At 40.1% G+C, this 14,407-nt stretch overlaps 1 protein-coding gene across 2 annotated transcripts in view; it reads left to right on the top strand.

Moving 5' to 3' along the window:
- MCF2L2 (MCF.2 cell line derived transforming sequence-like 2) overlaps nucleotides 1-14,407 on the top strand; it is a 277,613-nt gene that overhangs the window by 100,887 nt on the left and 162,319 nt on the right. For both annotated transcript variants that reach the window (XM_057738080.1, XM_057738081.1), the window contains exon 4: nucleotides 13,831-13,921. In XM_057738080.1, coding sequence (XP_057594063.1) covers nucleotides 13,831-13,921 — 91 coding nt within the window. The remainder of the gene's footprint in view (nucleotides 1-13,830; nucleotides 13,922-14,407) is intronic.

Here is a 14,407-nt window from a genome sequence, read left to right as displayed (position 1 = left end):
AGAAGCTCAAAACACAGTAGCTGTTATTGTCTAAAATTATTGTTATTAATGTTGGTTTGTTTTTGCTGTACTACAGAACTGTTTTGGTCATTGTTGTATGCCCTTTGATCAGTGCCTGATACCTATTGTGCAGTCAATAAGTATGAATCTTTGTTTTTAAATTGTATCATATTTTTCCTTTTCCACAACTTGAATTTATTTTTCTTGGGTTTTTAAGCTGAGCTATAATTTATATATAAAGTATATGCATCTCAGCTATATAGCTTGATGACTATTTACCTGTCTATACATCATATAACAACCACCCAGACCTGTGAACTTTTCCTCCTGCTTCTTTTCTATCAATATCTGTACTCCCACCCCTTCCTTGCCCCAAGGAAACCACTATTCTGACTTTTATCATTGATCAGAAAAATAAAAAAGGGGAAGACAAGCAACCACCTCTAAATCCATAAACTAAAGAAATCATAAAGGAAATTAGAAAACATTTTTAGCTGAACAAAAATGAAAACGATATATCAACATTTATGTGATGTAACTAAAGCAGTGTTTAGGAGGGAATTATAACTTTAAATACTTATAATGGAAGAGAGAAAACTAAAATCAACGATATAATCTTTCACCTTAAGAAGTTTAAAAAAATATAATGGCAATTAACCCCAAAGAAAAGAAAGGAGATTGGAAAGAAAGAAAAAAAGAGAGAGAGAGAGAAAGAACGAAAGAAAGAAAGCACAAAAGAAAAGAAAAGATGAAGGGAGGGATGGAGGGAGGAAGGGAAATGAAAAAACAGAATAATAGAGTTCCAAATTAATTCCATGGTGATCAGAAATACAACCTGTATGATTGCAGTTCTTTAAAATTTGTTGAAATTTGCTTTGTGGCTTAAGATAATGGACTATTAGATGAATGTCCTGTGTACATTTAAAAAGAATGGATGCTGAGTTCTTCAAAGTCAAGTCTATATCCTTGCTGATTTTTTTTGCTGTTTGTTCTATCAGTTATTAAGAGCAAAGTGTTAAAATCATTAACTTTGTGGATTTAGCTATTTTTTTCTAGTTCTAATCAATTTCTATTCATGTATTTTGAATCAATGTTACCGCATACATACACACTTAGGATTGTTATATCTTCCTGATAAACTGACTCTATTATTTCTATGAATCATTTATCTCTGCCAATACCCCTTGTCTTTGGCCCTACTTTTTCTAATATTAATATAACCACACTGGCTTTCTTATGATTAGTGATTACATGGTATATCTTTTACCATCCTCTTTCTTTTAATGTATCTTTGTCTTTATGTTTAAATTATAATCACTATCTTTTGTACTCAGTATTTTCACCCTGACACTATTTGCCTTTTTAATGGAGTCATGTAGACCATTTCCACTTAATGTGATAATTGAGACTGGTTGTGTTTAAAGTTACCACCTTGCTATTTGTACCATCTGTGACTTGTTCCTTTACTCCTCCTTTTCCTGCCATATTAGTCTGCTCTGGCTGCTGTAACAAAATACCATAGACTGGATGGCTTAACAGAAATTTATTTTCTCATGGTTCTGGGGGCTAGAAGTGAAAGGTCAAGGTTTCAGCTGATTCCACTTCTGGTGAAGGCTGTCTTTCTGACTACTGAGAGCTGAATTCTTGCAGCGTTCTCACATCGCAGAGAGAACTCTAGTGTCTCTTCCTCTTCTTATAAGAGCACCAGCCCTGTTGAATTAGGACCTCACACTTATGACATACTTAACCTTTGTCACTTTCTTGCAGCCCCTATCCCCAGTTTCAGTCACATTGATAGAGCTTCAACATATGAATTTGGGGGGGGGGGGGGGGCACAATTCAGTCTGTAGCACCTGCCCACCTTTAATTATTCAAATATTTTCAGTATTCCATTTTATCTCTTCTATTAGATTTTAAGCAATGGTTTCTTTGGTGTTACAATACATATCATTTTACATATATATTAAATTTAATAATACTCGTACTTTGTTATTATTTTTGCTTTGAATAGTCAGTAGTCTTTTAGTGAAACAAAAAACATAGTTGCTAATATTTATCCACATATTTAATGCATACAGTGCCCTCCCTTCCTTCTTGGAGATTCAGGTTACCATGTGGAATTATTTCCTTTTAGGAATGTTCATTTGCCTATTACCAGAATAGGTGACTGCACTTCTTATGAAAGCTTCCTCCAGTATTTGCTCGCTGTGGAAGGTCTTAATTCTCTCTGGAATTTGTTCATTTAACTTTCTTTGTCTGCAGATTCTCTAATGTCTTTAAGGACAAATATGAGTTTTTAATTTAACCAGGTTTTTGGGTTTTTTGTTTGTTTGTTTTTTGGATAGGAATGAAAGTCTTTCTAAACCTTCCTTTTGGGCTGTTTCTCTTTCTTGCATCTTCATGTTTCCAAATTCATTCAGCCTGGGGAACATCCTTTAATATTTCTTGAAGTATATGTTTACTGTCAATAAATTCTCTCAGCTCTAGTTGTCTGGAAATGTCATTATTTCACCTTCATTTTAAAAATTGGATTTTCAGTGGGTATAGATTTCTAAATGAATAGTTTCTTTAGGTTAATACTCTAAGGTGTTTCATTGATTGTGGCTTCCATAGTTTCTATTGAAAAGTCAGGCTGTGGGAAAAGATGGCAGCAAAGTAGAAGGACATGGAATGCATCCCTCACCACAGATGCATCAGGAATACATCAAAAGATGCAATAATTCCCACAGAAAACCAGCTGAACACCAGCAGAAGACCTTGGACACCAGAAAGGACTGCAAAGATCCTGACATAACTGAGTAGGACAGGGGGGCCAAAAAAAGGGAGAAAGGAGAAGAAAGAAAAGGGATGAGTCCTACACCCTGGGGCAGGGGGAGCTGAAACAGAGGAGAGATTGCTGAATTCGGGGAAACATCCCTTATCTGATGGGGAAACCCCCTCTCCAACGGGGAATTTCTTTGGGTCAGAAGGGAGGCATTTGGGTCTGTTCAAAGAGGGTGAAGTGGCTGATCTGTGGCAGATGGGAAAGAGAGAGAAACACACAGAGAGTCCGCACCACAGTTCTGCATGTCTGGACTGAGACATGGGTTCACATCTGAACAGGGGATCTGGGAGCTGGAATGTGGGAACCGGGGAACTGGTTCAGGGTGAGAAACAGTGTTGACTGTGGGGAGATGGACTGAGGGGACAGGAGGGAAGAAATCTGCAGCAGAGAATGCCTACCACAGAATGCTAGGCGGCCATGGTGGTGGCTTGCTAGTGCTGACTCATAAGCAGTGGGGAGGAGCCACGGGTGTAGCATCTCTCTAGGCGCCTGTGACAAACAAAAGGAGGCCCCCTCTGGGCCTGGCTGTTGCAGTCGATAAGCAATAGAAAAAGCCCCCTGATAGGGCTGCCCTGGTGTGCCTGCAGCCAAGAGCCAGAAGTTCGCTGAGTGACCCAGCTCTGGAGACAAGCTGCTTACGCCTAAGCCTGCCGGCTTCCCTCTGCAATAGGCACCGCCACTGCCACCAGGGCTCCTGCAACCCAGGCAGGGTGCTACTGCGGAGTCATACACAGTGGGGAGGAGCCACAGTTGTAGCCTCAGTTGTAGCCTCTCTTTCGGCGCCTGTGACAAACAAAGGGAGGCCCCCTCTGGGCCTGGCTGCTGCAGTTGACAAGGGATAGCAAAGGCCCCCTGACAGGGCTGGCCTGGTGTGCCTACGGCCGAGACCCAGAAGAAGTCTGCAAAGTGACTCAGCTCTGGAGACATTCTGCTTACACCTGAGCCTGCTGGCTTCCCTCTGCAATAGGCACTACCACTGCTGCCAGGGCTCTCGCAACCCAGGCAGGGCACTACTGCTCACTCACTCCCAGGGGAAGGAGCCACTATTGTACCCTCTCTCTCCCCACACACCGGCACCTACAGATGAACAATAAAGGAAGCTCAGCTGGTCGCAGAGTAGTACAAAAAGCCCCTGAGAACAACCCATCAGGTGCCTTGCACTGGGCACCAGTAAAGAACCACACTAAGGCCAGATTTCCTATACCCATGCCACCAGCATCCCTGTGCATTTGGCGTCACACCCAGGGCTCCCGCAATCCAAGCAGGTTGCTACTATTGAGTCACACACAGGGAGAGGAGCCACTATCAAAGGCTCTCTCTCCCCACACACCTGTGTGTGCAGATGAACAATAAAGGAAACCCTAACTGAGGCAGACCCAGAGAGCTCCAAAGCAACCTCAGGACCAGACTCTGGCAGTTAGACCACACGCAGAAGCAGGGACAAAACCAAAGCTGAACACCAGGGACAGGGGGACTAAGGAAGAGGTTCTAAAAGCTTTCCGTTGGATATATACACTGCAGTGTAAATCCCCATGGTCAGCTAGGTAGATCCTATGTTTTTGGAATATCTGAGTAAACAATGAATGTTCCCACAAATGAAAAAGGTCTAACTCTGGCAGCTGTGGATTGTGGGAGCAAGCACACATAGGAATTGGGCCAGATCAGAGCCTAAGTGGATCCTATAGGACCCACAGCAGGTCCAGAGTCCAACCCAGAGGTGGAAGAGGGCTTCTTGGGGAGGTGAAGGTGGCCTGAGGCCCAAGGAGGGGAGAAGGACACCTACAGCTGAGACCCCCAAGGAAACAGAATTATTATTATTAATTCTATTCATCTGGTCCATTCTGTGGTCAGTTCTAGCTTTTTTTTTCTTATTATGATCTTAGTCCTAAGGGATCTACACATTTTATAACATACTTTTTATCCTATTTTTTCTTCTATTTTTAATTTTAACCTTTTTATATATTTCTATTTCTAGCTAAGTTTTTTGTTGTGCTGACTTTATCTGTCCTATCTTCTTTTCTTCTTTATCTTTTATATATTTCTATTTTTTTCTTTTTCTTTTCATATTTCTAGTCATACTATGCTCTTCTGTTACTCTGTCTTCTATCCTTTTTTAGCTTATGTTGTCTTTTTTTTAAAATTTTTATTTGTTTATTAATTTTATTGGCTTGTTGGGTCTTTTTTGTTGTTGTTGTGCATGGGCTTTCTTTTTTTAGTTGTGGCGAGCTGGGGCTACTCTTGGTTGTGGTGCGCGGGCTCCTCACTGCTGTGGCTTCTCTTGTTGCAGAGCACGTGCTCTAGGCACGTGGGCTTCACTAGTTGCAGTACATGGGCTCAATAGTTGTGGCTCACAGGCTCTAAAGCTCAGGCTCAATATTGTGGTGCACGGGCTTAGTTGCTCCGCGGCATGTGGGATCTTCCTGGAGAAGGGATCGAACCCGTGTCCCCTACATTGGCAGGTGGATTCTCAACCACTGCACGACCTAGGAAGCCCTAGCTTATGTTGTCTTAATATACTTTTAATCAATATTATTTGTCTGCTCTGTTTCCATGCTTTATTCTGCAGATGACACACTGCTTTGGTTTTTCTTATTAGGTTTTGTCTTTATCTTAGTTCTAATTATAATTGTTTGATTTTGTTTTGGGGATCTTCAGTCTGTCTGGTTGTTCTCTTGCTCTTTATTATGTGATCCTTGTTTTCACAGTTTCCCTGGTTTTGTCTTTGTGTGTATGTGGTTTTGTTTTTTTGTTTGGTTTGGTTTGGTTTGGTTTTGAATTTTGTTCCTTTTCTCTTTGAATGTCTGATTGCATTCTGGGGTTCTTCTGTCAGGTTTTTCTAGTGCTTTGTGTTCTATTGGGTTCAGTATTTGTGTCTTATGCATGTATGTGTTTCCTTGATTTAGTATTTGTTTGACTTAACCCTTTGCCATTGCTCTGAGGCTTGGATAGTCTTTTTTAATCTCCTTTATTTCCAGGACAAGTGACCTCTGAAGTCTGGATTACCCGCCCAGAAGTCAAGTTGGAGATTCTGGAGAGGGAGCACTGAATCCAGGATGCTAGACCACTAGAGAGTCCTCAGCCATAGGGAAGATTAACTGCAGAGAATTCTCACGGAGCACTCTATCAGAGTCTAAGACCCAGCTTTGCCCAACTGTCTGCAACTTCCAGTGCTAGATACCTCTTACCAAACTACAAACAAGACAGGAACACAAACCCACCCTACCTAAAGCCATATTAAGCTCACAGATACCTTAAAACACACCACCTAACATGGCCCTGCTCATCAGAGAGAAAAGACTCAGAGCCACACACCAGAAAGCAGACACCAGACCCCCCCACCAGGAAGCCTACTGAAGACACTGGACCAACCCCAACACAGGGGGCAGGGAGCAGAAACAGGAATTACTATAAGGCAGCATAGGGAAAGGAGACAGCAGACGCTATAAATTAGACACAATGGGAAAACAGAGAAACACCCTGCAGGCAAAGGAGCAATATAAAAACCCACAAGACCAAATAAATGAAGAGGAAATAGGAAAATTGCCTGAAAAAGAATTCAGAGTAATGATAGTAAAGATGATCCAAAATCTCGAATACAGAATAGAGAAAATAAAAGAAACATTTAATAAGAACCTAGAAGAACTAAAGAGCAAACAAACAGTAATGGACAACACAATAACTGAAATTAAAAATACTCTAGATGGTATAAACAGCAGAATAACGGAGGCAGAAGAATGAATAAGTGAGTTGGAAGATAGAATGGGGGAAATAACTGCCAGAGAACAGGAAAAGGAAAAAAGAATAGAAAGAATGGAAGACACTCTCAGAGACCTTGGTGACAACATTAAGCACACCAACATTCGAATCATAGGCATCCCAGAAGAAGAAGAAAAAAAGAAAGGGCCTGAGAAGATATTTGAAGAGGTTATAGTGGAAAACTTCCCCAACATGGGAAAGGAAATAATCAAGTCCAAGAAGTGCAGAGAGTCCCATATAGAATAAACCCAAGGAGAAATACACTGAAGCACATATTAATCAAACTAATGACAATTAAACACAAAGAAAAAATATTAAAAGCAGCAAGAGAAAAGCAACAAATAACATATAAGGGAAAACCCGTAAGGATAACAGCTGATCTTGCTGCAGAAACTCTGCAGGCCAGAAGGGAGTGGCAGGATATACTGAAAGTCCTGAAAGAGAAAAATCTACAGCCAAGAATACTCTAGCCAGCAAGAATCTCATTCAGATTTGACGGAGAAATCAAAAGCTTTCCAGACAAGCAAAAGTTAAGAGAATTCAGCACCACCAAACCAGCCTTACAACAATTGCTAAAGGAACTTTTCTAAGCAGGAAACACAAGAGAAGGAAAACACCTACAAAAACAAACCCACAACAATTAAGAAAATGGTCATAGGAACATACATGTCAATAATCACCTTAAATGTAAATGGATTAAATGCTCCAACCCAAAGACACAGACTGGCTGAATGGATACAAAAACAAGACCCTTGTATGTGCTGTCTACAAGAAACCCACTGCAGACCTAGGGGCACACACAGACTGAAAGTAAAGGGATGGAAAAAGATATTCCATGCAAATGGAAGTCAAAAGAAAGCTGGAGTAGCAATACTCATATGAGACACATTAGACTTGAAAGTAAAGACTATTACAAGAGACAATGAAAGACACTACATAATGATCAAGGGATCAATCCAAGAAGAAGATATAACAATTGTAAATATCTATGCACCCAATAGGAGCACCTCAATGCATAAGGCAGATGCTAACAGCCATAAAAGGGGAAATTGGCAGTGACACAATAATAGTAGGAGACTTTAACACTCCACTTACACCAATGGACAGATCATCCAAATAGAAAATAAGGCCACCTAAGCTTTAAATGACACATTAGACCATCACAACTTAATTGATATTTATAGGACATTCCATCCAAAAACTACAGAATACGCTTTCTTCTCAAGTGCTCATAGAACATTTTCCAGGATAGATCACATTTTGGGTCACAAATGAAGCCTTGGTAAATTCAGGAAAATTGAAATCATATCAAGCATCTTCTCTGACCACAATGCCGTGAGACTAGATATCATTTATATGAAAAAAACTGTAAAAAATGCAAACACAGGGAGGCTAAACAATATGTTCTTAAACAACCAAGAAATCACTGAAGAAATCAAAGGGGAAATCAAAAGATACCTAGAAACAAATGACAATGAAAACACAACAACCCAAAAGCTATGGGATGCAGCAAAAGCAGTTCTAAGAGGGAAGTTTATAGCAATACAGTCCTACCTCAAGAAACAAGAAAAATATTGACTAAACAACCTAACTTTACACCCAAAATAATTTGAGAAAGAAGAAGAAGAACAACAAAATCCCAAAGTGAGCAGGAGGAAAGAAATCATAAAAATCAGATCATAAATAAATGAAAAAGAAAGGAAGGAAACAATAGCAAAGATTAATGAAACTAAAAGCTGGTTCTTTGAGAAGATAAACAAAATTGATAAACCATCAGCCAGACTCATCAGGAAAAAAAGGGAAAAGATGCAAATCAATAGAATTAGAAATGGAAAAGGAGAAGTAACAACGGACACCTCAGAAATACAAAAGATCATGAGAGACTACTACAAGCAACTATATGCCAATAAATTGGATAACCTGGAAGAAATGGATACATTCTTAGAAAAATGCAATCTTCCAAGACTGAACCAGGAAGAAATAGAAACTATGAACAGACCAATCACAAGTACGGAAATTGAGACTATGATTAAAAATCTCCCAACACACAAAAGCCCAGGGCCAGATAGTTTCACAGGCAAATTCTATCAAACATTTAGAGGAGAGCTAACACCTATCCTTCTCAAACTCTTCCAAAATATAGCAGAAGGAGGAACACTTCCAAACTCATTCTACAAGGCCACCATCACCCTGATACCAAAACCAGGCAAAGAAGTCACCAAAAAAGAACATTACAGGCCAATATCACTGATGAATATAGATGCAAAGGTCCTCAACCAAATCCTAGCTAACAGAATCCAACAGCACATTAGAAAGATCATACACCATGATCAAGTGGGATTTATCCCTGGAATGCAAGGATTCTTCATTATATGCAAATCAATCAATGTGATACATCATACCAACAAACTGAAGGATAAAAACCATATGATCATCTCAATAGATGCAGAAAAAGCTTTTGACAAAATTCAACATCCATTTATGATAAAAGCTCTCCAGAAAATGGGCATAGAAGGAAATCACCTCAACATAATAAAATCCATATATGACAGACCAACAGCCAACATCATTCTCAATGGTGAAAAACTGAAAGAATTCCCTCTAAGAACAGGAACAAGACAAGGGTGCCCACTCTCACCATTATTATTCAACATAGCTTTGGAAGTTTTAGCCACAGCAATCAGAGAAGAAAATGAAATAAAAGGAACCCAAGTTGGAAAAGAAGAAGTAAAATTGTCACTTTTTGCAGATGACATGATATTATACATACAAAACCCTAAAGATTCTACCAGATAACTGCTAGCACTAATTGATGAATTTAGTAAAGTAGCAGGATACAAAATTAATGCACAGAAATCTCTTGCATTCCTATACACTAACAACAAAAAAGCAGAAAGAAATTAAGGAAACTCTCCCATTTACCACTGCAACAAAAAGAATAAAATACCTAGGAATAAACCTGCCTAAAGAGGCAAAAGACCTGTATGCAGAAAACTATAAGACACTGATGAAAGAAATCAAAGACGATACAAATAGATGGAGAAACATAGCATGTTCTTGGATTGGAAGAATCAACATTGTGAAAATGACTATCCTACCCAAAGCAATTTACAGATTCCACGCAATCCCTATCATATTACCAACAGCATTTTTCACAGAACTAGAACAAGAAATCTTATGATTCGTATGGAAATGCAAAAGACCCCAAAAAGCCAAAGCAATCTTGAGAAGGAAAGATGGAGTTGGTGGAATTAGGCTTCCTGACTTCAGGCTGTACTACAAGGCTACAGTGATCAAGACATAGTATGGTACTGGCACAAAAATAGAAAGGAAGACCAATGGAACAGAAAAGAGAACTCAGAGGTAAGTCAAAGCACATATGGGCACCTTATCTTTGGCAAAGGAGGCAAGAATATACAATGGAAAAAAGACAGCCTCTTCAATAAGTGGTGCTGGGAAAATTGGACAGCTACAAGGAAAAGAATGAAATTAGAACACTTCCTAACACCATACACAAGCATAAACTCAAAATGGATTAAAGAGCTAAATGTAAGGCCAGACACTATAAAACTCCTAGAGGAAAACATAGGCAGAACACTCTATGACATCCATCAAAGCAAGATCCTTTTTGACCCTCCTCCTAGAATAATGGAAACAGAAGCAAAAATAAACAAATGGGACCTAATAAAACTTAAAAGCTTTTGCACAGTGAAAGAAACCATAAACAAGACAAGAAGGCAACCCTCAGAATGGCAGAAAATCCTTGCCAACAAAGCAATGGACAAAGGATTCATCTCCAGAATATACAAGCAGCTCATGCAGCTTAATACCAAAAAAGCAAATAACCCAATCCATAAATGGGTGGAAGACCTAAATGGACATTTCTCCAAAGGCAGATGGCTAACAAACACATGAAAAGATGCTCAACGTCACTAATCATTAGAGGAAATGCAAGTCAAAGCCACAGTGAGGTATCACCTCACACTGGTCAGAATGGCCATCAGCAAAACATCTAGAAACAATAACTGTTGGAGAGGGTGTGGAGAAAAGGGAGTCCTCCTGCACTGTTGGTGGGAATGTAAGTTGGTACGGCCACTATGGAAAACAGTTAGGAGGTTCCTTAAAAAACTAAAAATGGAACTACCATATGACCCAGCAATTCCACTACTGGGCATGTACCCAGAGAAAACCATAATCCGAAAAGAAACATGTACCGTAATGTTCATTGCAGCACTATTTACAATAGCCAGGACATGGAAGCAATCTAAATGCCCATCAACAGATAAATGGATAAAGAAGATGTGGCACATATATACGATGAAGTAGTACTCAGTCATAAAAAGGAATGAAACTGAGTTATTTGTAATGAGGTGGATAGACCTAGAGACTGTCATACAGAGCCAAGTAATCCAGAAAGAGAAAAACAAATACTGTATGCTAACTCATATATATGTAATCTAAAAAAATGGTGCTGATGAACCCAGTGACAGGGCCAGAATAAAGATGCAGATGTAGGGAGCAGACTTCAGGATACAGGGTTGGGGTGGGGGGCAAAGGGGAAGCTGGGACGAAGTGAGAGAGTAGCATTGACATGTATATACTACGAAATGAAAAATAGAGAGCTAGTAGGAAGTTGTTGCATAACATAGGGAGATAAACTCGATGATGGGTGATGACTTAGAGAACCAGGATAGGGAGGGTGGAAGGGAGTTGCGGAGGGAGGGAATATAGGGATATGTGTATAAATACAGCTGATTCACTTTGGTGTACCTCAAAAGCTGGCACAAGAGTGTAAAGCAATTATATTCCAATAAAAAGCTTAAAAAAAAATAAGTCAGCGATCATTTTTAATGCTATTCTTCTGTAGGTAATGTGTCTTTTTTTCACTGGTTGCTTTTGAGAATTTTATCTTTATCTTTAATTTTCAGCCACTTGGCTCTGATCGGTCTAGGTGAGTTTTGCTTTATATTTATTCTGCTTCGTATTGGAAGAGCTGCTTGAATCTGTGAGTTGATGTCGTTGATCAAATATGGAAATTTCTTCATTATTTTTTTCAAGTATTGTTTCTATAATATACACTCTGTCCTCTCCTTCTGAGACTTCTGTTCATGTGCCACATCCCCTTTACATTCTTTTCTTTCCATTTCCCCCGTGTTTCAGTTTGAATATTTTTGATTGATCTGTCTTGTTTTACTTATCCTGTCTTCTGTTGCATTCAATCTGCTATTAAAAAAATTCAATGAGTTCTTAATTACAGACATTGATGTTTTATAATTCTAGAAGGTTCATTTGATTCTTTACTATGTATGGATTATAATTCTCTGTTGAAATAATGCATCTTTTAAATTTTTTAATTGAAGTATAGTTGATTTACAATGTTATGTTAGTTTCTGGTGTACAGCAAATTGATTCAGTTACACATATATATGTACTGGCAGTTAAAATACTGGTGACTCACCTCTTTTTGAGGCCTGGTTTTAGTTTTACTTAGGGCAAGTTTATTCCTGTTTGTCCTTACTGATAGAGTGTAGCCTTAATCCTGTGGAAACTCCTATGATGTTTCATTTAGCCTAGAATATGGCCTTTTTAGACTTTCACCTGAAAGCCCAGGGTGTTCATCAAAGTCTGTCAATTCTGACTGGACCCAAACACCAACTGTCTCTCCCCAGAACTATGCAAGCTTCATAATTTCTTATCCGTTCTGACATGTGCAGTTGCTATTCTCTGCCAGCCTCCTGGAGTCTCAGCTACAATTACAGGGCCCAGGAGCTGGCTAAGCATTAAAGGGGAATTTCCAGGAAAAGTTCTAGAGTTCCCTCTCTGAGGCGTCCCCTCTTGATAGCTATGCTCCTCAAATTCTGGCCACAGTTGCGTCCTCAATCTCTGATCCCTGCCTCTTCCAACCAGTAGGATCACCCTTCTTTACACTGTGGCCTGGCCTGGAAAATGTCCCCAGTGAGAGAACCTGGGTCAGTGTGAAACTGTGATAATGGGTTGGCCCAGTAATGCTTACTTCAGGTCAGCTATTTATGTTTTCTTGGAGAATTTACTTAGGTCTTTCGCTCTATTTGCGTACAGATACTTTTTAGGGTAAAGCTCACCTTTTACCCAATATTAGAATTATTGAAGGTTAACTATAGGCCAACTACTATTTGTGACCTTGATCTCTTTTAATCTTCATGACAAGCACATAAGAAATCATCATAATAGTAATACTTAAACAGTGTTGCCAAGTGCCAGGCATTATTCTGAGCACTTTATACACCTATACATACTCATTTAATCCTCACATCACCTCTACAGATAGGTACTATTATTGTTCCTACTTTACAAATGAGGAGTCTGAGAAACTATGGAGGTTAAGTAACTTCCCCTCCCCACAACTATACTATATATAAATTCATATATATATATTCATGTTTCAAACCTAGGCAGCCTGGTTTCAGAATTTGCACTCTTAACCACTTCATTATTGATGCTTTGTTCTCATCTTACTGATAAGGGAACAGCATTGGAGAGTTTAGGTGATCACTCCAAGTCTCAGTGCTAGTAAGTGGCGGCACTAGCATTTGAACCAGGTTCCAAAGTCCTTGCTCTTTCCTCCCATAGTGTTTCCCAAAGAGAGAGAAGGAAAAATATTTTCCCTTTCAGGACTTTAGTTCTAAAAAATTTCATGAGCATTTTGTGGGAACTTCAGAGGAGACCAAAGAGCTTTGTTGTTGTTGTTGTTGTTAATGAAGTTATCTTCTCACGCCTACGGTTTTCTGGCCATTTACGGCCAGGCACTGGAAGGGAGTTGTTTTTCCCATTGACGTGTGTTATTTCTGAACAACCCTGGGACTGACTCCTAGGGAGGGGTGGTGATAGATCCTTGAATGTCAGTCTTTGGAGTGGAAAGATGGCAGAGCTCAACCTCGAGGTCCCCTGTCTATGCTGGGACGTGTGGTGCTCGACTGACGTGAATCCTTGTGCTTGTTGGGTGTTTCATACATTTGCCAGCGAGAAGCAGAGCCCTTGAGAGGGTTTGAGGCATGAAATATTTCTGCTTTGTGAAGGCTGACAGGCTGAGATGAGGAGAGGAAGCTGATTCCTTTGTTGGAGAAGTCAGACCTGGTTATCCCCTCACGCTGTGCAGGGTGTTTACACAGCGAGCCTGGAGTGACACGGAGGCAGTGGAATCGCTCTGCTTAGGGAGCCCCACAGAACCCATGTGTTTCACTGTTTCTGATACTGACCACCCTTTTTTGCAGTGCGGGGGCTGCCAGCATCGGATTCATCATTGTTATCGACAGACGAAGGGACAAATGGAGCTCCGTAAAAGCATCCTTGACACGAATAGCTGTAAATATTTATTTTTGTGCTATTATTATAAAGTCCATTTAAATTGTCTATTCAACTATTTCACATCAAAGTCATGGGGAAGTGACTGTTATGCCAAATTTTGGGAAGGTCTTTGTAGCAGAGGCTGTTGTGTCACGTCCATATCCCCTCTGCCACCTGAAGGTCACTTGCAGATGATTGCTGAGCATGTCAAAGGCTTCCCGAGTCTCTCTACCTTATTGACCACTCTGGTCACTGGAGAGGAGCAGGTAGGGAGTGCTGCTAAGTTAGTGCTCTAGGAGTGACCTGCAGCTACTGAGTCATGAGTGTTGGTGAATAAATACTCGAGCTTCTGCACCCCTCGCTGGGACAGTTCTGAGGTACATTCCACACAGAATTTCAAAGGGTCTCAGCACTTCTAGCCTACAGCAGTCCCCCCTCATTGATACATTGGCTCTCTAAGCCATCGCTGTCTCACCAGCACCCCCACACTCCCTAACTGTGTTT

Source organism: Hippopotamus amphibius, chromosome 6 (assembly GCF_030028045.1).
Source record: "Hippopotamus amphibius kiboko isolate mHipAmp2 chromosome 6, mHipAmp2.hap2, whole genome shotgun sequence".
NCBI classification, from domain to species: domain Eukaryota; kingdom Metazoa; phylum Chordata; class Mammalia; order Artiodactyla; family Hippopotamidae; genus Hippopotamus; species Hippopotamus amphibius.
The sequence above is the reverse complement of the archived record's forward strand: the minus strand, read 5'-3'. Positions and strand labels throughout refer to the sequence as shown.